The sequence below is a fragment of the Notechis scutatus genome, chromosome Z, assembly GCF_049901735.1.
Source record: "Notechis scutatus isolate UNSWTSFEM ecotype Mainland chromosome Z, rNotScu1.2, whole genome shotgun sequence".
NCBI classification, from domain to species: domain Eukaryota; kingdom Metazoa; phylum Chordata; class Lepidosauria; order Squamata; family Elapidae; genus Notechis; species Notechis scutatus.
This window is the reverse complement of record NC_142025.1, coordinates 771116-797520: the sequence shown is the minus strand read 5'-3', so window position 1 is coordinate 797520 and position 26405 is coordinate 771116. Positions and strand designations below refer to the sequence as shown.

General features: G+C 51.6%; 1 protein-coding gene across 1 annotated transcript in view; it reads left to right on the top strand.

Annotated features, from left to right (window-relative positions):
* Positions 1-26405, top strand: part of SSPO (SCO-spondin) — a 164027-nt gene that overhangs the window by 21176 nt on the left and 116446 nt on the right. Inside the window, 13 exon segments of the mRNA XM_087947289.1 lie at positions 4189-4369; positions 5739-5833; positions 5923-6179; positions 7741-7875; positions 9694-9896; positions 10049-10176; positions 12600-12709; positions 14121-14276; positions 17687-17780; positions 18522-18925; positions 21821-22051; positions 23616-23822; positions 25121-25357. Coding sequence (XP_087803415.1) covers positions 4189-4369; positions 5739-5833; positions 5923-6179; positions 7741-7875; positions 9694-9896; positions 10049-10176; positions 12600-12709; positions 14121-14276; positions 17687-17780; positions 18522-18925; positions 21821-22051; positions 23616-23822; positions 25121-25357 — 2438 coding nt within the window.

Below are 26405 nucleotides of genomic sequence, written 5' to 3'. Positions count from 1 at the left end.
AATTGAAAACCCACCTCTGGCATTGGCTCATAGGTCAAATCTCCCTCGGAGGAATGTCCTTCACCAACGGGGCTACAGCCGCAATCTGTGCGCTGGTGTTCTCGTGTCCTTGTGTACTGCCACAGCTGGCACGCCCCCCATGCTGTTTGCATCGCGGTGATTCGACGGAGTGACTAAGAGACGTTTGATGAAATCACCCTGTGACCTGTCTGTCTCTACCTCCCAGGATAGGTTGATTTCATTGACTGTCTCTGCCACGCGATTCCAGCTGTCTCTGTTCTGGTCCAGGCTTCCTAAACCGTAATTATTCACAAAGTTGTTTTAAAAGCAAAACCTCTTTTATTGCAACACTGGGAATTGTTTTCATTCTCAGCCGGAATTAAGCTCAAACAGTCCAACAAGATAAGCACCCGCCTTTCAGTTCTGTGGCATGCTGCCAAAAACAGAAGTATCCAATTAACTAAAAAAAGAAACCAACCAAAGTATAAGAAAAACCAACCAACGTACAGAGATCTTCAAGGGGGACTCAGAACCGATCGAACAACTTTGCTTCCTGCAAAGGTTTTGTTACCTTGGCCTGACTTTTATCCCTTATGGGAGGGGCAATCACCTTCCAGCCTTATTCCTGAGTCACCCCTTTGTCTCAGCTGCTCTTGCCTTCTGGCAGTTCTGTGCACACGCGCACTGGGACCAGGCTCCCCTGGGTCCTCTGCCTTGCTGCTGCCAGACTCCAGAGGCCCTGGAGTCAGCACCCCTCTTCCAGATGGTCCGGGCCTTATCTCTGCATTGGATGCAGGACCCTCGTCCGAGTGCTCCCAAGACTCCCAGCTGGTCCCCGTTCTTCCCCACTGTCCAATTCTACTGCCATCTGCACCGGCTGCCGGCGAACCACAACAGTGTCGCTCTTGTGGATGGGAGCGTCCTGGCTACCCTACAAGTAGGATAGGACCTAGAACAGCGATGGCAAACCTTTTCGGCACTGAGTCACAAACTGGAATGTGTGAATGCAGGTGTGTGTGCCGGAGCACCGGAAACTGAAAGCCAGCTGGCCGGTGCGCATGCGTGCACCGGCCAGCTGGTCTTGCGTGCACCGGAGCAGCAGAGACCCAAAGGCCAGCTGGTGCATCAGAAACCAGCAGAGCATCTGGCAACGGCACGTGCGCCCACAGAGAGGGCTCTGCATGCCACCTCTAGCACATGTGCCATACGTTCGCCATCAAGGACCTAGAACAACCTAGAAATCAGAAGAAATTTTCTGATGGTGAGAACAAATCAACCGATGGAACAGACGTTGCCTTCGGAAGTTGTGGGAGCTTCATCCCTGGAGGCTTTCAAGAAGAGAGTGGACTCCCATCTGTCAGGAATGGTGCAGGGTCTCCTGCTTGGGTGAGAGGGGGGGTTGGACTAGATGATCTACCAGGTCCCTTCCAACTCTGTTAATCTGTTAATCAACTCTGTTAATCTGATACCAGGAGACCACCCCTGGTGGACAGTTGCCGGGAAGCTGAAGGCCTCTGGGGGACCAAAGGGATGAACATGAGTGGCCCAAGAGACTATCATCAAGTGGGCATAGCTTGGGACTGAAAGATTGGAAAGGCTCCACCTCAGTCGAATGTCTCACGCCCTGCAAAGAACAGCTAGTCGTTGATATTTCGTTTAGTTTACGTTATTGTCCTTGCACCTCGTACGATGAAATCAAACATCATCCTCAGTGCACACTATGATCATGAAAACAAACACAAACACACATCCTTCACACTCCACACATTGAATTGGAAACCCCTGATATTGCATTAATATTGCACTGTACAGCAGAATTCAAAAGAGCTCCTGCCCTGGGATAGAAGCTGTTTTTCAGCCTATTTGTCCTTGTTTTTATTATTGTCCTGTACCATCTACCAGATGGTCATAGTTCAAAAAAAGGGTTCCCAGGATGAGATGGATCTTTGAGGATGGTTTGAACTTCCTTAAGGCAGCGGGAGCTATAAAGCTCTTCCAAAGAGGGGAGAGGGCAACCCAGGATCCTCTGAGGGGCAATGACCTTCACCCTCTGGAGTGGCTGTCCTATCTGCCACGGTGCAATTGGCAAACCAGACAGAGGTGCAGTATGTTAAAATGCTCTCTCTGGTGCAGCGGTAGAAGGTCACCAGCAGTTTTTCATTCAGTTGTTTCCTAAGAAGCCTCAGGTAGTATAATCTCTGCTGGGCCCTTTTGACCAGGGCTGCAATGTAGGCACCCCCAGGTCAGGTCCTCTTTTAGGGTAACACCCAGAAACTTAACCCTGGCCACTTGCTCCCCTCGGTCTCCATTGATAAGCAAGGACTGGATGTCTGATCTGTTCCTTCTATATAGTCCACTATAAGCTCCTTGGTCTTAATGGTGTTGAGGACCAAGTTATTGTCTCCACACCACGAAAGCAACCGGTCCACCTCATCTCGGTAGGCAGACTCGTCCTGCCCCCCAGAGAGGAGCCCCACCATGTACGACCGCAATTGACCCCAACATTTCGGTGGCTAAGCGAGATGCTTGTGAGGTGAATAGGGGCCTTGTTTTTAACCAGCATTCTTTCCCTCATTGTTACGTGAATTGCGGCAGGGGTTAAATTCATCCCACCATTGTGAAAGCAACTGTGGCATCCCACCCATGACTTTGCTTGTCAGACATGCTCAACAGGGGGAAATTGTGTGACTTTGAGATCCTGCAACTGTCGTCAATACATATCGGTTGCCAGGTCGTCTGAATTTTGATTATGTGGTCATGGGGGATGCTGCAGGAACCCCCCTGCCCGACCCTTACGGACACGTCATTGAAATTCAGACCCGTGGTCCGGAGTCCCTTTTCCCAGCGCCATTGCAACTTCCAAACAGTCATGAAACGAACGTGACTCAAGAAAAGTAGCGTTTCCTAGAAGTCAAGTGGATTACAACAGGGCAAAGCTGGAGCTGAGATCCATGCGCCGAATTCTCCAAGTGAAACATTCTTCATCGAAGTCATTTTCAGTGCCATTGTAACTTCCAACAGTGACTAAACTTACCTTGCCATCGTAAGCAGAGGTGGTGTTCAGCTGGTTTGGACCGGTTCTGGCATACCGGTAGTGAAAATTTTGAGTTGTTCGGAGAACCGGCAAATGCCACCTCAGTCCTGTCTTATATTCCATTGTTTTTTTAGTTCAGCTGATTTGCCTGGCACAGCAGATTGCCGTACCTCAGCTGAGCTAAAAACATCTCCTCTCACTAGCACTGACAGAGGGCGGATTTTAATTGCTGCACCTACGCGCAAAGTGTGCACAAAGCACAATGTGATGACCCAAAGGGGTGTGGCACAAAGGAAACACAGTCAGTTAATCAATAAGAGTCCCTTTATTTGTTCCAACTTTGCCCCCCAATGTCGTGGTTACCTTCTGGGCTGCAGAAAAAACTCTCCCAGGAACAGCCTTGGGCTGCAGAGAATCAAGTCCAAAACATGGTCAACAAAAACTGTAACTATAAGTCCAATCAAGGCAAGAGGAGTAATTAGTCCAGCAGGGCAGCAGCAAGAATTCCAGATGTGAAGGCACAGCCATAATTCAACAAGGTTTGGAAGACGTCAGTAATACAGATCGCCAAAGTCAACACAAGATAAACTCACGTTTGCTCCCAGAAGCTGCCACATGCAGCCTGCATGTCTCTTAAACTCTCATTCCCAGGTGTGGCTAATGAAGGGAATCGGGGCCCTTTCCTCCCTCATAAGCCATGCAAACCCACGTTGCTCCCTTCTCCATTCTTCCCTGCATGCCCTAGGATGAAGATGGGGTGGGCCTGGGTCTTCCTCTGAACTCCCTCTCCCTTGTTCTTCCTATTCCCTGCTCTGCCCACCCAGACTTTGCCCTCCCCCAGTTTCCTCCATAGCCAACAGAGCCACACTCCCGCTCCCTGTCAGCTGTTCGTCTTCCTCCTTGGATTCAAACTCCAACTGGGGCATGACACACACTCTCATAGAACCAGTGGGGGAAACATTGGAATCCCACCGCTGTTCATAAGTCAAGGACTACCTATAACTGGGTGCCAAACTCTGCTGGGCTTGGTGGGACTTGTTTAGATTTGGAGAAGCTCCCCTCAGCTGGTGAAGTGAGGGGATGTGGGGAGGTGGACAGAAGCCTGAGGGGTTCCGACATCTACCGAGCAAAAGAGCAACTCCATTGTTTTTCAGTGTTTGTGAGAACGGGGCCTGGAGTTGCACAGAGGAGACCTGTCCCAGTGCCGTCCTTTGTCCTGGAGAGCTGGTCTACGCCTTCAAAGCTTGCCTCCTCACCTGCGAGAGTCTCCTGAGCAACCTCAGCTGCGACGGTGCCTCTGATGGCTGCGTCTGCCCTTCTGGCACCGTCTTCCTGGTGAGTAGTCCAGAAACGCCATCCCTAACATTTGGGAATGTGGAATGTCCACCTGTTCTGCTGCAGAGGAGAGATTCTGTTCTGACCCAGGCTTCCGGAGACCGTAATTAAGCTCACGCTTGGTTAAAACAACTCTTGTTTTATTTCCATGCTGGGAATTATGTTCCTTCATCGGTAATGAGCCCCAAACAGTTCCTTGAGATAAGCACTCACCTTTCTCTCCTTTGAATTACTGCCAACAACTAAAGTGCCAAATGAACTGTAAAAAAACCCAACCTGAGTACAAAGTTCCCACAGAGCTCCAAGGTTTAATTCAAACAGAGCAAACAACGTTGCCCCCTGCAAAGGCTCTTGTCCCTTTGCTCCTCCTTTATTCCATATGGGAGGGGCAATCACCTCCCAGCCTTACTCCCGAGTCGTCCCTTTTGTCTTAGCTGCTCTTACATTCTAGCAGCTCTGTGCATGCACGCAGCGGGAACAGGCTTCCTTTGTTCCTCTGCCTTGCTGCTGCCAGACTCTGGAGGCTCCGGAGTCAGCACACAACTCCCAGGTCACAAGGCCCCTTCCAACTCTGATTATCTGTTATCTGAATTGTCCCTCATTGTATTTTTGCGTTCACCTCGGACAAGCGTGGCCTGCTTTCCTGCTGCAGGGACCTCTTCTTCCTGTCCCTTAACCAGGGCAAGGTAGGATGACCTGGGGTGTGACACCAAAATAACAAAGTCACAAAAGTAGAATAAATTCCCTTTAATGCCACCAGCCTGGGCCCCAATGTCCAGTTGTCCTCAGCTGGATATCAAACTCTTCCAAAAACAGTCTACAAAGGGAGTAAATGCAGTCCGCACCCAAAGTAAAGATAATTAGAAATTTTACAAAAACCAACCACAAACCACACTGAAGTCATTAACATGACAGGCCAGGATGATACATTGCAGACTTCCAACAGATAACGCAGCAACCACAGTTGGGTGGATGCCAAAACCCAGATAAGCCTCGACAAAGATAATGCACGCTTTGCTCCCAGCAAGGAGCTGTGTGCAAATGCCCCACTTACATCCTGTCCTCCCAGCTGCAGCTAATGAATGGAATCAGGGCCTTTTCCTCTCCCATAAGCCATGTTGCTCCCTTCTCCGTTCCTCCCTGCGTGCCCTAGGATGAAGAGGGGGTAGGCCTGGGTCTTCCTCTGAATGCCCAGCTGGACTATGCCCTTCCCTTGTTTCTTTCACAGCCACCGGAGCCACACTCCCACTCCCTGTCAGCTGCATAATCTCCCCCTCAGAATCAAACTCCAACAAGGGCAGGACACTAGGTCTCTTTGGGGTGACAGGGGTGTGGCCCCCTCCATCACGCCCCTTCTCTCCTCTTGCAGAATGAGCATTGCGTGTCACCAGAGGAATGCCCCTGTCACCACAACGGCCACCTCTACCAGCCCAACGAGACCATCGCCAGGGACTGCAACACTTGGTGAGGACACATCTGTTCAGGATACCCTCTGCCCAGAGCAGGGGTACCAGGGGGGGCTCACAATCCTCTCTCTCTTCCTCCCTCCCCAGCATTTGCAGAAAGCAGCGCTGGGAATGCAGCCGCCGCCGCTGTGCAGCCACCTGCGTAGCCACCGGAGACCCGCACTACCTCACCTTCGATGGGCGGGTGTACACCTTCCTGGGGGACTGTGAGTACGTCCTGGTCCGCGAGAATGGCGGCGCCTTCACCATCACAGCTGAGAATGTCCCCTGCGGCACCAGTGGCACCACCTGCACCAAGTCCGTGGTAGTGCTATTAGGCAGCATGACGGTTCACCTGCTCCGAGGTAAATGTTGTGGTTCGCCGGCAGCCAATGCAGACAGCAGGGGAATAGGACGAAAGGGGACCAGTCCGGGAATCTGGAGAGGACTCAGATGGGGGTCCTGCGTCCGATGAGGAGATGGGGCCAGGGCCACCTGGGAGTGGGGTGCTGACTCTGGAGCCTCCAGAGTCTGGCAGCAGTGAGGCAGAGGAACCAGGGGAGCCTGTCCCCAGTGCACGCTTGCACAGAGCTGCTAGGCAAGAGCAGCTGAGACAAAAGGGGCGACTCGGGAGTAAGGCTGGGAGGTGATTGCTTCTCCCCTAAGGCAGGGGTCCCCAACCGCCGGTCCATGGACCGGTACCGGGCGTGGAACAAGCCTTACCGGGCCGCTGGTTGCTGGGCGCCGCCATCTTTTTGGTAAAAAAAGCAATTTTTCGTCAAAAAAGATGGCGGCCAAGCGCTTGGTGAGCTTTTCGGGTAGAAAGCCATTTCTACCGAAAAAGCTCACCAAACGCTAAGCGCCGCCATTTTTGACGAAAAATCACTTCGATGACGTCACCGGAAGTGATTTTCGTCAAAAAAGATGGCGGCGCCCAGCTGACGCCGGAACCGGGCCACGGCGCCCAGCTGACGCCGGAACCGGGCCGCGGCGTCGAAAAGGTTGGGATCCCTGCCCTAAGGTATAAAGGACAGGCAAAGATGACGATACCTTTGCAGGAAGCAAAGTCATTCATTCGGTCCGGATTCATCCTTGAAGCTCTTTGTGCTTCATTTGGTTTCTTTTCTAGTTCATTTGACACTTCTGTTATTGGCAGCCCTCACAAGGAAGAAAGGTGGGTGCAGGGGTGGAATTCTACCAGTTCGCACCTATTCTCTAGAACTGGTTGTTAACCTTCTAAGCAGTTCAGAGAACCGATTGTTAGAAGAAATTCCTGGCCTAATCCTGTAAGGAAGACAGGAAGGAAACATTCTGGTGTTGCTTACAGAAACTGCCTCCCCATTAACCCTTATTACATTCTTGGCAGGACTAGACTTCCTGTCTCAGGAACTTCTCTGGAGTTTTCCCCCCCTTCCTTTGCTGGTACTTTGCTTGTGACCATTCAAAGTTACAGTGGCACTGAAAAAAGTGACTTATGACCCTTTTTCACACTTACGACTGTTGCAGCATCCCCACAGTCACGAGAGGTCAGGTGAGGAGATGCGTGCCTTGATGTGAGTGATATTGAGTTGGCCACGCCCAGCCAGTCACATGACCTCCAAGCCATGTCCACCCAGTCACATGACCTCCAAGGCACGCCCACCAGCTTAGCCACGCCCACAGAAACAGTTGTTAAAAAATTTGAATCCCACCCCTGGGTGGGTGCTTATCTCAAGGGACTGTTTGAGATTGATTACCGGCTGGTAATGAAAATAATTCCCACCATTGCAATAAAACAAGACTTTATTTTTAAAATAAGCGTGTGTGTAATTACAGTCTCAGAGACCTTGTTCAGAACAGTAAACTGTCGCAGACATGTAAGGAGGCTGTCATACCCCCGGCAGTTTCGTGCCCTTCTTGAATTCTCCTCCTCTTTGCTTGCACCAGGAAAGGACGTGACCGTGAATGGCGTCTCGGTGCGGCCGCCCAAGACTTACAGCGGGAATGGGCTGACCGTGGAGAGAGCCGGACTCTTCCTGGTGCTCCTCACTCAGATGGGCTTGACGGTGCTCTGGGATGGAGGTGAGGTGCGGCCAGGCAGCCCCATTTCTCATTCCCAGCCAGATAGGAGCCCAGGAGTGGGATTCTACCTGGTCGGACCGGTTCTATAAAAGCAGTTGTTATGGTTCTGCGCAGTTCAGAGAACCGGAAAATAGCACCCCTGGCTGGCCCCTCCCCTCCCCTCCCTGCCCACTGACTCCTTACCTGGCATGGGCACCATCCAACTTATGCCTTTGCCTAATTTTTGGTAAGTTGCTATTTTTCCTTCCCCCCCTCCCCCGACCACCAGCTATACCAACTATCAGCTGTGCCAGGAGATTTAGATTAGGTAGAAAGCAGGAAATCATGGGATTTATTGCCTTCTAGCTAATCTAAAAGCAGAGCTGAACCTTCCTTAGGACCGAAGCTTCTATTTCTCAGTGCAGACTCAGGCAGCAGATTGCAGAAGGGTAGATCTCTGAGCGAATCTGTGATTCTGTGAGCAACTCAATCCGCCTGACTGCTTTGCCTGGTTTTGGATAAAAGTTGCTCTTTTTTTTGTAAAAAATTCAATATTTACATAAATAGTTACAATATTTACATACAAGCCAAGCCCAGCCAGTCACATGATCACCAAGCCACACCCCCAAATTAGGCCACGCCCACAGAACCGGTTGTTAAGAAATTTGAATCCCACCCCTGCAGGAGGCCCCTATGCTAAACTTATGGGGCCTCCTCGATCACCTCTTCTGGAGGTCTCTCTCATCCCCGAGGAACATCTCAAGGTTGTCACTCTTGCATTCCCTCAACGTACAACCTGGTTTGCACAGAACATCCAGTCTGGTTGCGGCACACATGAGGCTTCCAGGACTGATCAACCTATCAGCTTGTTGTCCATCATAGGCTTGAAGATAGCCACTGGACCAGTTGACGAGGTGAACCAGGTTGTCCGTTCTGGTGTCCTCCAGCAAATACAACCATCACATTCCCCCAGAGGTCTCTGCACACCTTCTTCTCGCCATTGTTTGGTGAATGTCAATTGTCCAGTTGTCGAATCCAGAAAAAGAAACTGCTGGGATATTATTTTCCCAAGAGCATAAACTTTACAGAAGAAGTCAAGTGGTACAGTGGCCTAAGAGGTGGAGCTCTCGCCTCACAATCAGGAAGCTGTGGATTCGATCTTGGATAGAGGCTGATATTTCTCTGGGCATAATGGGAATATATTTGCTGAATATAGCTCGTTGGCGATAGGAAGGACATCCGGCCAGTAAATCCTCAGCCCAATTCCATCCTGCAAAGGATTACGGTGGTCATTAAAAGAAGAACAATTACAACAAAAACTTTACTAAATAAATCCACATTGGCGCAGAAGAAGTGAAAGCAGCTTTGAGCTTCCTGTGCAAATGCACGCCCAGTTCATTTCCCCTTTCCCTGCGGGCCACCCACAGTCCATCACGTCCACCAATCACTTCTGTTCAGTTTTTTGGGAACCAGCCAACCACGCTGTGGCATCTGCTCTCGGTATCCTTGAGGGGGTGGGAGCCAACGATGCCTGGAAGCCAATCCCCCCACCCTTGCATTCCAGTCCACACCCTTCCCCATTCTTCGCCAAGTTGTGAGCAAAGCGGAATATAGGTGAACATTCAAGTCAGTCTTGACAGTGAAAAGCTCACCTCTCACACTGTGAAGGTCTGGATGGACTTTGTTCATGGCTGACATGTGATAGTTCTTGAAAAAAAATGACACTGCTGTAGCTTGTCTCAGGATCCTAAGCCTGAATCAGTATCCTGAACTCAAGCGAGCACCTCACTGGAAAAGGACACTGGGCCTCAACCCCTCATCCTCTCCCTTCCTCTCCAGGCACTCGGGTCTATATCAAACTGGAAGCCAAGTTCCAAGGCCGGGTAGCAGGGCTCTGTGGGAACTTTGACGGTGATGCGGAGAATGACTTCTCCAGCCAACAAGGCATCGTGGAACCCACGGCTGACCTCTTTGGCAACTCCTGGCGCATCAGCCTTCTGTGTCCTGAAGTCAACGCCGAGGACTTTGAACATCCCTGCATGGTACGACCTGTGATTGTGTCGGCAGGGGGGAAATTCACTCCCTGGTAGGACTGGATGAGCGTGTGTTCCAGGTGTCTGGAAGGACCCTTTGTGGTTGCAAATTGAAAAATGAGATACGGGTGTTCCCACAACTCCACATCTCTCGCCTCCAGGTGAATTCTCACCGTGCAACATGGGCTCGGAAGCGTTGCGGGATTCTCCTTCAGGATCTCTTTGCCCGTTGCCGTGAGGAGCTGCCCTGCCAACAGTTCTATGAGTGGTGTGTTTTTGATGCCTGCGGGTGAGTGAGGGTCTGCTGGAGAGGGCAGGGGTGGGAAGATAGGGACCCTGGGTAAAGCTTTCCTCCTAGGAAGAACCTGTTGTGTAGGAAGGAGAAAAAGGTTCACCACCTAAACAAGGGGTGTCAAATTCAACTTTATTGAGGGCCGCATCAACATAGTGTTTGAACTCGAGGCGCCGGGGTGGGCATGGCCAACGTGGGTGTGACCAGCTTGATGTCACTCCTGTTGGGGGCACCTGTAGTGGCCCAAGTGCTCTTCCACCAAAACTGGGCTCCCGAGCTCCATTTTCAGCTGTGACAGCCTCCTGCAACCCTCTGCCAGTGAAAACAGAGCTCAGGAGAGCCACATACGATGCTCCCAGGCTCTGCTTCTGCTGGCAGAGGCATCATGAGCCTGTCCTTTGCTGTTTCCAGGGTGACCCTGTGGGGTCACCATATCTAAGTACCCTGAAGGCCTCTGGACCTTGAGTCTGGCACCCCTGACCTAAGCAGACAGTTCTACCTGTTTGCTGAAGCTGTTAAGCCTGGTCCTTCACCTTGGCACAGACAGGAGGTGACATGCCATCCCTGCCAACTAACCCTGGATGGGGTCATGGTCCTGTCGGAGTCTGAATCTGAGGAGGAAGGTGAATGGCTGACGGGGAGTGGGCTCCGTTGGCTGCGGAGGAAACTGGGGAAGGGCAAAGTCAGGCTGGGCAGAGCAGGGGAGAGGTAGAACAAGAGACAGGCAGTTCAGATGAAGACCCAAGCCCACCCTCTCTTCCTCCTAGGGCATGCATGGAAGAAGAGAGCAACATGGGTTGCATGGCTTATGGGGGAGGAAAGGGCCCTGATTCCCTTCACAAGGCACTCCTGGGGAGGGAGTTTAAAGGAGGGGCGGTTGTCGGGAACAATTGCTGAGTTTACCTAGTGTTGGCTGCTGTTATCAGAGTTCCTGGTATCCTCCCAACTGGTTTGATTTACTGCCGTGTCACTTCACTTCTGGAACGCCTTCTCCTACCCTGCCAGAGTTATTGCCTTCTTTTGCCTTGTTGGATTTATAGCTGAAAGTTTTCTGGGTTACAACATTGGATTGGAAATATCTACAGCCAAAGGTTGTGGCAGGTTTGCGGGAGAGTTTTTTCCTCCTGACTAGAGAAAGCCACGCAACCCACATTGCTCTCTTCTCCGTTCCCCCCTGCGTGCCCTACGATGAACAGGGGGTGGGCCTGGGTCTTTCTCTGAACTCCCTCTCCCTTGTTCTCCCTCTCCCCTGCTCTGCCCAGCCGGAGTTTGCCCTTCCCCGGTTTCCTCCACAGCCAACGGATTCACACTCCCGCTCCCTGTGTCAGCCGTTCATCTTCCTCCTCGGATTCAGACTCCGAGAGGGACATGACTCCCCTCAGGATTAGGTTCAGCCATCGATCTGCATTTCAAAGGCAAAGGACAGCAAAGTCCTCCATTTTGAACAGAGAGGACCGCTGGTTGGAAAGAGGGGTCATAGAGGCCCAGTGGTGGGTTTCTCATTTTTTTCCCTCCCAGTTTGGAGAGCACGCTTCAAAATTTTTTGCAAGTGGTACATGAGAACCGGTCCAAACCGGCTGAATAGCACCTCTATAGACTATTTAGCCATGACAAAGTCACATTGGCAGGTGGTGCACCACAAGAGGGCTAGTCTACATTATGCGTGGTTTAATTTTACGCATGGCTTGAACGCTGTGTTTTTAAAACAATTCACTATGGGTTTTTATATTTCCATGCGCATTTTATAGGCCAGTGGTGGCTCCTCTTTGGGGGCTCCTGTGCCAAAAATTGTGTGAACGCTCATGCATGCATACTCGCGTGCCAGCACCCAGAAGGTAATGTGCGTGGCCCCCTGCGCATGTGTGCATGATCCCCCCGCCGTCCCTTACCTGCACTGCGCCTCCCAGCTGATATTGGGCCCATTTGAGACCTTTTTGGGTCTCCCAGAGGCTCGAGGGAAGCCTTTGCAGCCTTGGAAGCCGAAAAATGGTCCCGTTTCGTCACTTCCGGTATTTCCGGAAATACCAGAAGTGATGAAACGGGCCTATTTTTCAGCCTCCAAAGGCTGCTGAGGCTTCCTTCAAGCCTCTGGGAGACCGAAAAAGACCTGAAACGGACTATAAATCATCTGGGAGGCAGGCGTTTGTGCAGTGAGGTAAGTTTGCCTGGGGCTCGCGTGGCAGCACAAATGGTTCTCCATGCCACCTCTGGCCCGCCTGCCATAGGTTTGCCATCACAGTTCTAGGCTGTTCTGGTGAATTTTATGTGTTTGCTGTGTTTTGCCAGGCTCTGCCCAATAAATTGTATTTTTCAATTTACCCAGATCAGCAGGGTAGTGTGTGTGTGTGTGTGTGTGTGTGTGGACTTTCTGCCAATGTCTCTGCTGATCTGATCCCCTTCTCTGCCTCCTCTTTGCTCAGGTGTGACTCTGGAGGGGACTGCGAATGCCTCTGCACGGCTGTTGCAACATACGCCGAGGAGTGCAACCAGCGAGGAGTCTCCGTCCGCTGGAGAAGCCAGGAACTCTGCCGTAAGCTTTGGAGGAGGCTGGGGAGGAAAGAGACCTTCTCCAACGTGGGGCGTCTAGCAGTGGTGGGATTCCAAAGTGTTTCCTACCAGTTCTATGAGAGTGTGCTTGGCGCACGTGCATGCAGCAATCAAAAGCCGCCCTCTGTGTCAGCGCTGGCGAGGTGAGCGGTTTTTTGAGCCCAGCTGAGGCACGGCGATCCGCTCTGCCACACAAATCAGCTGAGGTAAAAAGAAGGGGAATATAGGACAGGATAGGGCAGGAGCAGGTGGGTGGGGCCAGCCAGAGGTGTAGTGGTGATATTCAGCTGGTTTGCACCGGTTCGGGCAAACTGGTAGCAAAGGATTTGGCATGGGTCGCCGAACCGGTAGTAACTTCTGGCTCGCCACGCTCCTAGCCCAGTTGCCCCTCCCCTCCCCGCCCAGTCAGTCCTTATCACGCATGCACAACATCGCGCATATGCCCGACATCACTGACTGCATTCTTCCCTGCCCAGTCACTCTTTTTTTCTTCTCCTGACAATCAGCTGTTCCAACGATCAGCTGTGCCGGGATTCTGCTTGGTGTCTTACTGGTTCGCCCAGGAGGAAGGAAGGAAGGAGAGGAGGAGGGAGGAAGGAAAGGAAGAGGGGAGGAAGGAGGAGGAGGAGGGAGGAAGGAAGAAAGGAGAGGAGGAAGGAGAGGAGGAGGAGGGAGGGAGGAAGGAAGGAAGGAAGGAGAGGAAGAGGGAGGAAGGAGAGGAGGAGAGGGAGGAAGGAGAGGAGGAGGGAGGGAGGAAGGAAGGAGAGGAGGGAGAGGAGGAGGAGGAAGGAAGGAAAGGAAGAGGAGGAAGGAGAAGAGGAGGGAGAAAGGAAAGGAAGGAGAGGAGGAGGAAGGAAGGAGAGAAGGAAGGAGAGGATGATCAGTTGTGCTGGGATTCCCCTCGCTGTCTTACTGAGTTGCCCAGGAGGCTCCCCTGAGGCCTAGGAAGGCAAAAAATGGAGGGAGCGGGCACATCCCCCCCGCCCTGCACTCCATGTTTTTCCTTTCTGGGCCCCAGGGGAGCAAAAACACCCCCCAGGAGGCTTGCCTGAGGCCCAGAAGGCCCCAAAATGGGGGGAGGTGCTGCAAAAAAAATCACGCCCATCCGGTTACCTGGCCACGCCCACCTAACCACACCCACAGAACTGGTAGTTTAAAAAAATGTTTGAATCCCACCACTGCAGAGGTAGGATTTGCCGGTGCTCTGAACCGGCCACAATTTCCCGCTACCGGTCTGCCAGAACCTGTCCAAACCTGCTGAATGCCCCCCTCTGGCGGACTATGGAGGGCCAGAAGCTCCGAGAAGCGCTCTGACTGACCAATCCCTGAAGCCCTTTCTCCGATCTCTCCTGGGGCTTTGCCCTCTTACTCACCCCGCTCTTCCACTCGCTCAGCTTTACAGTGTGATCATGGGATGGAGTATCACCCCTGCGGCCCCGCCTGCCCTCCGACGTGCCAGAACTTCGGCTTGGAGCCTGCCGAGCACTGCCCGCTGGAGACGGCATCCTGTGTGGAGGGATGCTTCTGTCCAGAAGGCAAAGTATTGCATGGTGAGATAAGAGAGGGGCAGCAGAAGTGGGGTGAAGGGGAGGGCAGCGTTGTCTGGCACCCACGGACAGAGCCAGGGGGAACCGGGGAAGAGGAGGAAGTGGGGGTGCGGAAGGCCTTCCTTGGGACTGTGGCAGGGAAGATGGAGAAGACCAGAATTGGCTGCGGATGGCGTCATTCCCAGAAATCAAAGCAAGGGGATCTTATGCAGTGTTAGGAACGCTGCCGGTGTCACAACCGGTTTGTTAATTGCACGCAGCTTTCAAAATTACTTACCTTTGATGTTACTTTCAGAAAGTAACCCAGCTGAGGCGCGGCAATCTGATCTGCCGCGTTGTTGTAGTTAGCCGGCAGCAGGTGCGGATGGCCGAGGAGAGCGAGGACTCAGATGAGGGGCCAGGACCATCAGGGAGTAGATTGCTGCGTTCATTCAGAGATTGTGGGAGCTGGCAGCAGCGATGAGGAGGTTACCGAGGAGCCTGTGCCAAGTGCGCATGCATGCAGGATTGCTCGTAGGAAAGAGCAGCTGCAGCAGCACAGGCGACTCGGGAATAAGGCTGCAAGGTAATGGCCCCTCCTTCAAGAAGATAAAAGGCAGCTGTGAAGCAAACGTTCTTTGCAGGAAGCAAAGACGTTTTGAAACTCAGCCTCGTGGACATTCCTGTATCCTAAGTTGGTATTTGAAGACTCTTGTGTTGTGAAATATTTCTTATCTGTGATTCTTGGCAGCCTCACACAGTTTTGGTGAGGCTTGTGCTTATCAAAGTTAATTACTTCGCAGCAGCCTTTTAACCGGAGATTCATAAGAGTCGTTAAAAGGTTTCTGTTCCCTTTGATTATTGTTTGTCTTATTGGAAAAGGGTTTGGGTCAGAACATACGTGAATCAGCTGAGCGGATATAAGTGAGTGCAGCGCAGGGGTGGGCGGGCGCACATGATCGCCGGAGCGAATCAGTTCAGAGCCAGCTGAACATTGGAGCTAGGGGTTCGCCCGAATCGGTCCAGAACGGCAGAATCTCAGCCCTGATCTCATGGCCGAACGAAAGCTGGGTGGATAGGTTGAATACGCACACACGCACACACACACACACACTCAGAGCTGCCACTGCTTGGTGCCAGTCTGCCATGAACTCTGGGTTGGGGGATAGCCCGATGGGCAGGGGGAACCGTGAAAAACGACGCTGTGTCTTCCTGAGACACGGCTTCAAGGCCAGACCTCTGAGAACGGAACACAGCTGCCTACCACACCACAAACTTCAGGTAACCATTCCAATACCGTCTTCTTTGAATATGATTGGATGATGGGGGGGAATGGGGGAGGATGCAAGGGCGATGGGAAATGACTTGGGGGACGGTTTCGCTGGGGGTGGTGGTGGGAGAATTCGGTGCATGAACTCCCAGCTCTGGCTTTGCCCTGCTGTCATCCACTTGACTTCTAGGAAACCATTCCTTTCTTGGCCAAACGAAGTTGAGGATCGTCCTTGCGTAGAGGTTGAAGCTGGGACAGGACTGACAGAGAGAGGGAGGGGAGACAGAGGGGAAGGGAAGGAGGGCAGGAGAGAGAGTGGGGGAAAGGGAGAGAGAGGGAGAGAGAGAGAGAGAGAGAGAGAGAGAGAGAGAGGGAGCTGGAGGTTGTAGGATGCTGCACCCGCAGTCAAGACCTTCAGCCTTAGCTATGATGCTGAGTCTTGTAAACCTTCTGGTCAGATCCACAGAAGACAAGCTGCCATGCCCCTGTTGGAGTCTGACTTCAAGGGAGAGGAGGAACAGCCAACAGGGAGTGGGAGTGTGGCTCCGGAGGTTGTGAAAGAAACTGGGGAAGGGCATAGGCCGGCTGGGCAGTCAGAGAAAGGTCCAGGCCCATCCCCTCTTCATCCTAAGGCATGCAGGGAGGAGCAGATAAGAGAGAAACGTGAATGGCGTGGTCTACGGGGGAGGGAGGGGCCCTGATCACCTTCATGGGCTGCAGCTGGGAGGACTGTTTAAAAGGACAAACTGCGCATGGCCCAGTGCTGGAAGCAAAGTGTGGAAATAATTCTAGTCTTTCCATTCTTATCTGAGTTCTGGCGTCCTTCCCAGTGTGTGTATTTCGATATCTGTGGATGTCTTCAAGCCCTTATCCTGCCGTCTCACTAATTGCTTCAGTGTGGTTTGTGTTGTTTTTTCTATTTATAATTTCTATGTATTTTGAGTCTGAATGGCATTTTTTCCTTTTCGCAACTGTTTGTGGGGGAGTTTTTTTCCAGTCAATGATAATTGGAGCTTTGAAGCCAAGTTGAAGGAATTAAAGGGACTTCACCTGTTTTTTGTGACTTTGTTGCTTTTGTATACCATCCTGGGTACACAAGCAAGGCAGTCCTTGACCAGGAGGGAAGTCTATTACTACTACTGACTACTACTAAGTCTAGCACTACTATTACTTTTAAATCTTGTCATCACTCCTCCCACTTGTGACTGTATGATTGTAACTTGGTTGCTTGGATCCTTACGATTTATATGGACTGTTTCCTAGTATTATTTGATTGCTTATTGTACCCTATGACTATCATTAAGTGTTGGACCTGATGATTCTCGACTCTTGACGAACGTATCTTTTCTTTTATGTACACTGAGAGCATTTGCACCAAGACAAATTCCTTGGGTGTCCAATCACATTTGGCCAATAAAGAATTCTATTCTATTCTATTCTATTCTATTCTATTCTATTCTATTCTATTCTATTCTATTCTATTCTATTCTATATTCCTAATTCTTATTGTGTTTCTATTCTCTTCTCTTCTATTCTATTCTATATTCCTAATTCTTATTGCATTTCTATTCTATTCTATTCTATTCTATTCTATTCTATTCTATTCTATTCTATTCTATTCTCTATTCCTAATTCTTATTGCATTTCTATTCTATTCTATTCTATTCTATTCTATTCTATTCTATTCTATTCTATTCTATTCTATTCTCTATTCCTAATTCTTATTGTGTTTCTCTTCTCTTCTCTTCTCTTCTCTTCTCTTCTATTCTATTCTATTCTATTCTCTATTCCTAATTCTTATTGCATTTCTATTCTATTCTATTCTATTCTATTCTATTCTATTCTATTCTATTCTATATTCCTAATTCTTATTGCATTTCTATTCTATTCTATTCTATTCTATTCTATTCTATTCTATTCTATTCTATTCTATTCTATTCTATTCTATATTCCTAATTCTTATTGCATTTCTATTCTATTCTATTCTATTCTATTCTATTCTATTCTATTCTATTCTATTCTATTCTATTCTCTATTCCTAATTCTTATTGCATTTCTATTCTATTCTATTCCCCACGGAGAGACACAATGCCCCTCCGGCGCAGGCGCACGTCCTCTGCTGACCTCGGCCTTCTCCACCTTCCTTCTTTGTCTTCCCTGCCAGGCGGACGCTGCATCGACCCGTCCGAATGCCCCTGCTTCTGGGAGGGCATCTTATTCCCGCTGGGGGCGCTGATGACACAGGAGTGCAGGAACTGGTAAGCTCTGGGAGTTGCTGGGGGAGTGTAACCCGTCATGGAGTGTCATGGTTTGCCGGAAGCCTGAGCAGACGGCAGCAGAATCGGACAGTGGGGAGAAGCATGGGACAGTCCAGGAGTCTGGGGAGGACTCGGATGAGAGTCCTGCCTCCAATGGAGAGATGGGGCCAGGACCATCTGGGAGTGGGGTGCTGCCTCCAGAGTCTGGCAGCAGTGAGGCAGAGGAATAAGGGGAGCCTATTCCTAAAGTGCGTCTAGCAGAGCTGCTAGAAGGCGAAAGCAGCTGAGACAAAAGGAGCGACTTGGGAGTAAGGCTGGGAGGAGATTGCCCCTCCCCTAAGGGATAAAAGTCAGGCCAAGATGATGAAACCTTTGCAGGAAGCAAAGTAGTTCGATCAGTTCCGAATCATCTGTACTTCAGTTGGTTTCTTTTCTAGTTCATTTGATACTTCTGCTTTTGGCAGCACTTCGCAGAACTGAAAGGTGGGTGCTTATCTCGGGAAACTGTTTGAGCTTAATTCCGGCTGGGAATGAAAACAAGCCATCACAGACATAACAGATAACAGATCATCAGAGTTGGAAGGGACCTTGTAGGTCATCTAGTCCAACCCCCCTGCCCAAGCTGAACCATGAGACCCTCAAGGTCCTGATCGTCGTGGCTCGGGTGAAAAGCCCCCTCTGCCCCCGCATGCTAGTTATACATCCTCCTTGATTCAATAATGTTCTGTCCCCTCCATCCAGCTCATGTGAGGCCGGCCTGTGGCAATGTACCGCCCCTCCAGAGACTTGTGGCACCCCCTCCTCTCGCTGTGCCGAATCGGAGTTTGCTTGCCGCACGGGCGGGCGCTGTGTCCCCATGGCCTGGCTGTGCGACAACGAAGATGATTGTCGGGACGGATCGGACGAAGTCTGCCCTTTGAGCTGCCCTCCAGACCAGTACCGGTGTGCCGGCGGGCAATGCATCCCCTGGGGGTACCGCTGCGACGGCGCCGCTGACTGCGCTGACCACTCGGATGAAAAGGATTGCCCCTCGCCCGGATGCTCGCCACAGGAGTTCCGGTGCAACAACGGGCGCTGCATCCCTCACCGGGACTATTGCGATGGGGAGCTGGATTGCGGGTTTGCCGACCCCTCTGATGAAGCCGGTGAGGAGCGGGAGGCACTGTGAGGGTTTGGCCAGTCTAGAGAAAAGAAGGCCACCCAGGATTTGGGGAGGGGGCTGCCCCAAATAAAAGGGGGGTCAAATTATTCTCCGAAGCACTAGAGGGAAGGGCAAAAAACAACGGATGGAAACTAATCAAAGGGAGGAGCAACCTGGAACGAAGGATTTCTAACAGGGAGGACAATTCACGGGTGGAAGATCTTGCCACCGGACATTGGGGTTGCTTCCTTGCTGGAGGCTTTCAAGAAGAGACAGGACAGCCATTGTCTCCAATGGTATTTGCTCTGGGGGTTGGACTGAAAGGCCTCCGCGGTCCCTTCCGGCCCTATGATTCTGTAAGAGAGGAAGGAAGGAGAAAGAGAGGGGAAATGTCCCTCCCTCCCTCCCTCCCCCTTTCCTTTCTCTCTCCCCCTCTCCTGCCATGTTTTCCTTCCTCCCTCCCTCCCTCCCTCCCTTTCCCTCCTTTCTTTCCTCCCTCCCTCCTGTCCCTCCTTTTGTTCCTTCCTTCTAGCATCCCTTTCTCCCACCCTCTCTCCATCTTTGCCTTCCTTCCTTTCATCCTTCCTCCCTCCGTCTCTTTCTCCATCTTTTACTTGCTCCCTCCCTCCCTTTCTCCCTCCTTCCCTCCCTTCCTCCCTCCTTTCCTCCCTCCCTCCTCTTCCTCCTTTTGTTCCTTCCTTCTAGCCTCCCTTTCTCCCTCCCTCTCTTCTTCCATCTTTTACTTCCTCCCTTTCTCCCCCTCCCCTCCCTCCCTCCTTTCCTCCCTCCCTCCTTTCCTCCCTCCCTCCTTTCCTCCCTTCCTTCTATCTTCCCTTTCTCCCTCCCTCTCTTCTTCCATCTTTTACTTCCTCCCTCCCTTTCTCTCCCCTCCCCTCCCTCCCTCCTTTCCTCCCTCCCTCCTTTCCTCCCTTCCTTCTATCTTCCCTTTCTCCCTCCCTCTCTTCTTCCATCTTTTACTTCCTCCCTCCTTTCCTCCCTCCCTCCTTTCCTCCCTTCCTTCAATCCTCCCTTTCTCCCTCCCTCTACCTTTGCCTTCCTTCCTCCCTCCCTCCCTCCCTCTCTTCTAACATTGAGAACAATTAACCAGTGGAACTGCTTGCCTCCAGAAGTTGTGGGTGCTTCATCACTGGAGGTTTTTAAGAAGAGACCGGAGAGCCCCTTGTCTGAATAGGTAGAGGGTCTGCTGCTCAAGCCAGGGGCTGGACTAGAAGACCTCCAGGCTCCCTTCCAGCTCTATTCTGATGGAGTCTGGAAGGGCTGCCAGGCCGTCCAACAGTTATCAGCTGCCTTCGGAGTCGGAGATCAATGGGGAAGGACAGCCGGAGCCTGTTCCCAGTGTGCGCATGCGCAGAGCTGCCAGGAGAAGGGATCAGTTAAGGAAGCAGGCAGGGAAAGAGGACGCCACAGCCATGGTGGCGTTCCCTGTCTACCCGGAGGGGCCCTGGGCCCTGCAGGAAAGGCTCCGACACATCCAGGCTCGTTTTGGTTGGCCTTCCCGGATCCTGGCCTTGTACAGCTAATCCTCGCCTTACAATGTGTTTCGTGACCGTTCTAAGTTACAACGGCATGGCTTATGACTGTTTTTCACACTTACGACCATCTCACAGCCTCCCCGGGGTCTGGTGAGTATCCAAATTTGGATGCTCGGCAACTGACTCATCCTTTATGATGCTTCAAGGGTTATAAGACCCTCTGACGAGCGGAGCCAAAGGAGGAGGCCTGCTTCATTTACCGACTGCCCGACTTGCTTAATGGAGGCAGGGGATTGGCTTCAGCGCTGTGATCCCAAAATGGGGCAAAACTCCTCGAACCACCATAGCAGCGGAAATTGAGGGCTCAAAAGGGCGGTCATGAGGCGAGGACTCCCCATATCTTGTCATATCTCTAGATTTCAGCTGGAGACAATGGAGATAAGGCAACCGATAGGGCAGGTGCGATCCTGAGGGAAGACTTGGGCAGAAGAAAAGGGGACGAGGGAGGAGAGACCACCATTCCTCAGTCATTGTTGGGATGACCTGGGGTGTGACACAAAAATAAAGTCCCTTTAATGCCTCCAACTTGGCCCCCAATGTCCTGTTATCCTTGGCTGGAAATCAAACTCTTAAAGAAAATAGTTTACGGAGGGAGTAAATGCAGCCCGCACCCAAAGTAAGGTTAATTCAAAATAAAAAAAACCAACACAAACCACACTGAAGGAATCACTTCGGCAGGCAAGGATGATTAATTGCAGACTTCTACTACATAACACAGTGACCACAGTTGGGAGGAAGCCAAAACACAGAGAAGCTCCGACAAGAATAATGCATGCTTTGCTTAAAGCAACTTTGCCATGCGCAGTTTGTCCTTTTAACCCGTCCTCCCAGCTGCAACCCATGAAGGGGATCAGGGCCCCTCCCTCCCCTGTAGACCACACCACTCACGTTTCTCCCTTATCCTCTCCTCCCTGCGTGCCCTAGAGGGGATGGGCCTGGGTCTTCCTCTGACTGCCCAGCGGCCTCTGCCCTTCCCCAGTTTCCTCCACAACCTCCAGAGTCACACTCCCTGTCAGCTGTTTCTCCTCTCCCTTGGAGTTAGACTCTAACAGGGGTATGATAATCGTCTTCTTTTTTAATGACCCCATAATCTAGCAGAGTGTTTTCATGGCCGGATGCTTTTCCTGTTGCCAGTGCGGAGTTTTGTTCAGCAGATATCTTCTTGGTGTGCCCAGAGAGAGAGAAATAGCTGGCTCTACTTAGGAGCAAACTCACAGCCCCCTGTTCTTTTATTCAAAGTAATAAAAAAAAACAAATTAAAAAAACATGAGGAACCCACTCGATTTTTGCTAGCCCCCCCTCCCCCCAAAACAAATTCTCCTCTCTCCTCCCCCCACCCGTTCCAGATTGTGGACCAGCCTGTAAGCTGAGTGAGTTCCGTTGTGCGGCTGGGCGCTGCTTGCCGTACCTGCATCGCTGCGACGGGCACGATGACTGCGGTGATTTTAGTGATGAACGCGACTGCGCCTGCCTTGCTGGGGAATTCCAGTGCCCGAGTGGTCTATGCCTTCCCAAAGCTCTGGTTTGCAATGGCCGGCAGGACTGCCCCTCTGGCATAGATGAGACTTTCTGCCCAGGTGAGTAAATGCTCGTGTAAATAAGTGTGATTAATTTATTAATTAAGGAGCCAGTTTAGTGTACTGGTTAAGGTACTGCCCTGAAACCAGGAGACTTGAGTTCTAGTCCTGCCTTAAGCATGAAACCTGATTGGGAGTTCTAGTCCTGCAGTAGGCATGAAAGTCAGCTAGGTGGCTGATGAGCAAGAGAAGGAAGAGCTGGGTCCAGTACCCGACACACAGATGCACATAAGCAGAGGAGAGGAGAGTAGTGGAAATCTATGAGCTGGTCCTTGGGACGGAAGACCCACCGCTGCTAGCAAGCCCCGCTCTAGCTTTGGGGAGAAAAGGCAGGAAGATGGAGAACAGATGTTGCAGACAACTATTCATCTCCCAGATGGATGGACTTGTTAGCCAGCGTTGAGAGAGAAACTTTTTGCCGAGGAGAGGAGAGCAGGGGTAATCTACGGGCCGGACCTCGGGACGGAAGACCCACTGCTGCCAGCAAAGCCCCGCTCTAGCTTTGGGGAGAAAAGGCAGGAAGATGGAGAACAGATGTTGCAGACAACTATTCATCTCCCATACCGATGGACTTGTTAGCCAGCGTTGAGAGAGAAACTTTTTGCCGAGGAGAGGAGAGCAGTGGAAATCTACGGGCCGGACCTCGGGACGGAAGACCCACTGCTGCTAGCAAAGCCCCCGCTCTAGCTTTGGGGAGAAAAGGCAGGAAGATGGAGAACAGATGTTGCAGACAACTATTCATCTCCCATACGGATGGACTTGTTAGCCAGTGTTGAGAGAGCAACTTTTTCCCGAGGAGAGGAGAGCAGTGGAAATCTACGGGCCGGACCTCGGGATGGAAGAGCCACCACTGCTAGCAAAGCCCTGCTCTAGCTCTGGGGAGAAAAGGCAGGGGGTGGAGATGAATAGATGTTGCCAGACTTGTCAGCCTGTGGTGTGAGAGAAACTTTTTCGCCAGGGCTGCCATCGCTCCTCATAAAGGAATAGTGGAGTTTCACTGCAGAGGGTTTGTCGTGTTTGGGGAACTGGGTCAGAACAGGTTGGGGGACTCCTGATCTAGACAACTCATCCAGAAATGTCTAGAGCCTTGGTTCTAAGGTAAAGGTTCCCCGTGCTCGTTGTTTCTGGCTCTAAGGGGTGGTGCTCATCTCCGTTCCAAAGCTGAAGAGCCAGTGCTGTCCAAAGAGCGTCTCCATGGTCCTGTGACCAGCAGGACTAAATGCTGCCAAAGGCCCAGGGAAGACTGTTACCTTCCCACCAAAGTTGGTCCCTATTTTTCTACTTGCATTTTTTTATGTGCTTTGGCAGAAGCTGGGACAAGGAACGGGAGTTCACTTCATGACGCGGTGCTGGGGATTTGAACTGCCCAAACTTGCCAACCTTTCCAATCGACAAGCTCAGCATCTTAGGCCTTTGTTCTACAGCCTTACCAAAGACAAGTGTTGGGATTCTCTTCTCTTACTCAAGTATTCAGACAGTATCTAGGGCCACCAGATGTTCTCCCAAAGGAGAGTCCAGAATGTTTCATTCTCTGTCTCCGGCTCCATTCCCTCTCTCGTTATAGATCTGGTGATGTGCGCTCCAGGCCAGCTAGCTTGTCCAAATGCCACTTGTGTGAGCCATACACAGGTGTGTGACGGTGTACACGACTGCAATGATGGTACTGATGAGGACCCTTCTCGGTGTCCACCGATACAGACCATCCCTCTTGTGCCCACCGTTTCGCCAGCTTTTCCTGGAACCCGTCAGCCTGTCGCCAACAGGACCCTGGGTAAGCAGCCTCAAGGTGTTGTGGGCCCACCAGTGGCCAGTGGAGGTGGCAGCAGACTCAGACAGTGAGGAGGTTGGAGAGGAACATGGGCCAGTTCTGGAGTTTGGGGAAGGCTCGGACGAGGCCTCTGTGTTGGAGGCAGAGATGGGACTACGGCCGTCTGACAGTTATCAGCTGCCTTCGGAGTCAGAGATCAGTGGGGCAGAAGAACAGCTGGAGCCTGTTCCCAATGTGCACATGCGTAGAGCTGCCAGGAGAAGGGAACAGCTAAGGAACAAGGGTCGACTCGGGAGTAAAGGCATAGGTGGATGGTGAATGGCCCCTCCCAGAGGGAATAAAAGAGGAGCAAAAGGGGAGTGGGGTTTGCAGGGGACAATTAGTTCAATTCATTCGGGTGAAGATCTGTTCGTGACTTCTTGCCAAGTAATTGCTGCTACAGCATGGCGTTTGGAAGCTATTGGCCTAGCAACTCTCCTAGGTCAGAACACAAGAGATGGGAGGATCATCAGATCTTGCATAGTGTATGATCCTCTCAATTAGGAGCTGTCACCGCTCACCTAGCCTTTAAGATCAACTTAGCCGATGCAGGTAGACCCCAATTGAGCCCCAAATTTCTGCAGGCTTACCCAAGAGCACGAAGTCGACTCCTTGTCCTGATAAAACCCCTTTTATTTTAGGTTAAAGGGAATTTCCCTCCAGCAAAGTCCCATCCAACAGTCTTTCATGAGATCTCACAACTACAGACCTTTAATCAGGCTTGGAGAGTTGCCAGGCTGATAGCTTCTATATGCCACGCTGTAGCAGCAAGAAGTCAGGAACAGATCTTCACTCTAATGAATTGAACTAATTGTCTCCTGCAAACCACTTTTGCTCCTCTTTTATTCCCTCTGGGAGGGGCCATTCACTGTCCACCTGTGCCCTTACTCTTGAGTTGACCCTTGTTCCTTAACTGTTCCCTTCTCCTGGCAGCTCTGTGCATGAGCACACAGGGAACAGGCTCCGGCTGTTCTTCTTCCCCACTGATTTCTGACTCCCAAGGCAGCTGGTAACTGTTGGACGGTCTTGGCCCCATCTCTGCCTTCGACGCAGAGCCTTCCGCAGATTCCAGGACTGGCCCAGGTTCCCCCCCAACCTCCTCATTGTCCAAGTCTGGCACCAGCTCTGCTGGCTGCCAGAACAGTTCTCTCCCGTTTTATGACCTTTCTTTTCCCTGGCTGTTTGGTGAACTGCTGCAGTTCTGGCATCGGTAAACACGGTTGTAGCACAGATCTGATCTTCTGCCCTTCCCATCCATGCAGGGCCACCCTGCGGGCGCTACGAGTTCCACTGCCACAGTGGGGAGTGCCAGCCGCGGGGCTGGGTGTGCGACAATGAAGCGGATTGCCTCGATGGCAGTGACGAGCTCCACTGCAACCGCACATGTGAACTGGACCAGTTCCCTTGCGCCCACGGGGCAGAGTGCATCCACTACCAGCAGCTCTGCGACGGCGTCCCACACTGCCAGGACCAGTCTGACGAAAGTGTGGACACCTGTGGTGAGCGGTCTCTTCTCCCTGGTGCACTCTTGACTCTCGTTCCTCCGTTTCTCTAGACCGGGGGTGTCAAACTCAATATAATTGAGGGCCGCATCAGAGTTGTGGTTGACCTCAGGGGGAGCAGGTGGGCATGGTTGACTGGGTGGGCATTGTTGTGTTTCACCGGCAGCCTGTGCTGATGGCAGCAGAAGAACAGGGACCAGTCTGGGAGTCTGGGGAGGACTCAGACAAGAGCCCTGCGTCCGATACAGAGATGGGGCCAGGACCATCTGGTAGTGGGGTGCTGACTCCAAAGCCTCCGGAGTCTGTCAGCAGCGAGGCAGAGGAACCAGGGGAGCCTGTTCCCAGTGCATGTGTGTGCAGAGCTGCTAGAAGGCAAGAGCAGCTAAGACAAAATGGGCAACTCAGGAATAAGGTTTGGAGGTGATTGCCCCTCCCCTAAGATATAAAAGAAGTGCAAAGGTAGGAAAACCTTTGCAGGAAGCAAAGTCCTTTGTTCAGGTTCAACCTTGAAGCTTTGTGGGGACTTTGTACTCCGTTTGGCTTTTTACAGTTCATTTGGTGTTTTAGTTGTTGGCAGCCATTCAAAGGAGAGAAAGGTGGGTGCTTATTTCAAGGGACTGTTTGGGACTCATTACTGGCTGGAAATGAACAGAATTCGCAGCCGCTGAAATAAAACAAGAGTTGTTTGGATGAAGCGTGTGCTTAATTACGATCTCAGGAAGCCTTGGTCAGAACAGGCATGGCCAGCTTCATGCCAGTCACTGGGCATGGCCGACTGGGTAAGTGTGGCCAGCTGGGTGGGCATGGCCAGCTTGATGCCACTCCCCAAACTGCTGGCCAGTTTCCTCTCAGCATTGGGTAGACCGGGCCGAAGTGGCGCGGGATGTCTCCTTAAATTTTCCAGGATGGCCCCATGGGCTGGATGTGACCACATCGCTCGCTGCATCCAGCCCACGGGTCTTGAATTTGACACCCCTGCTCTAGGGTCATTTTCTCACTCTCGCCCAACTAAGCAAGACCCAAGCAAAAACGTCAAGACACAATA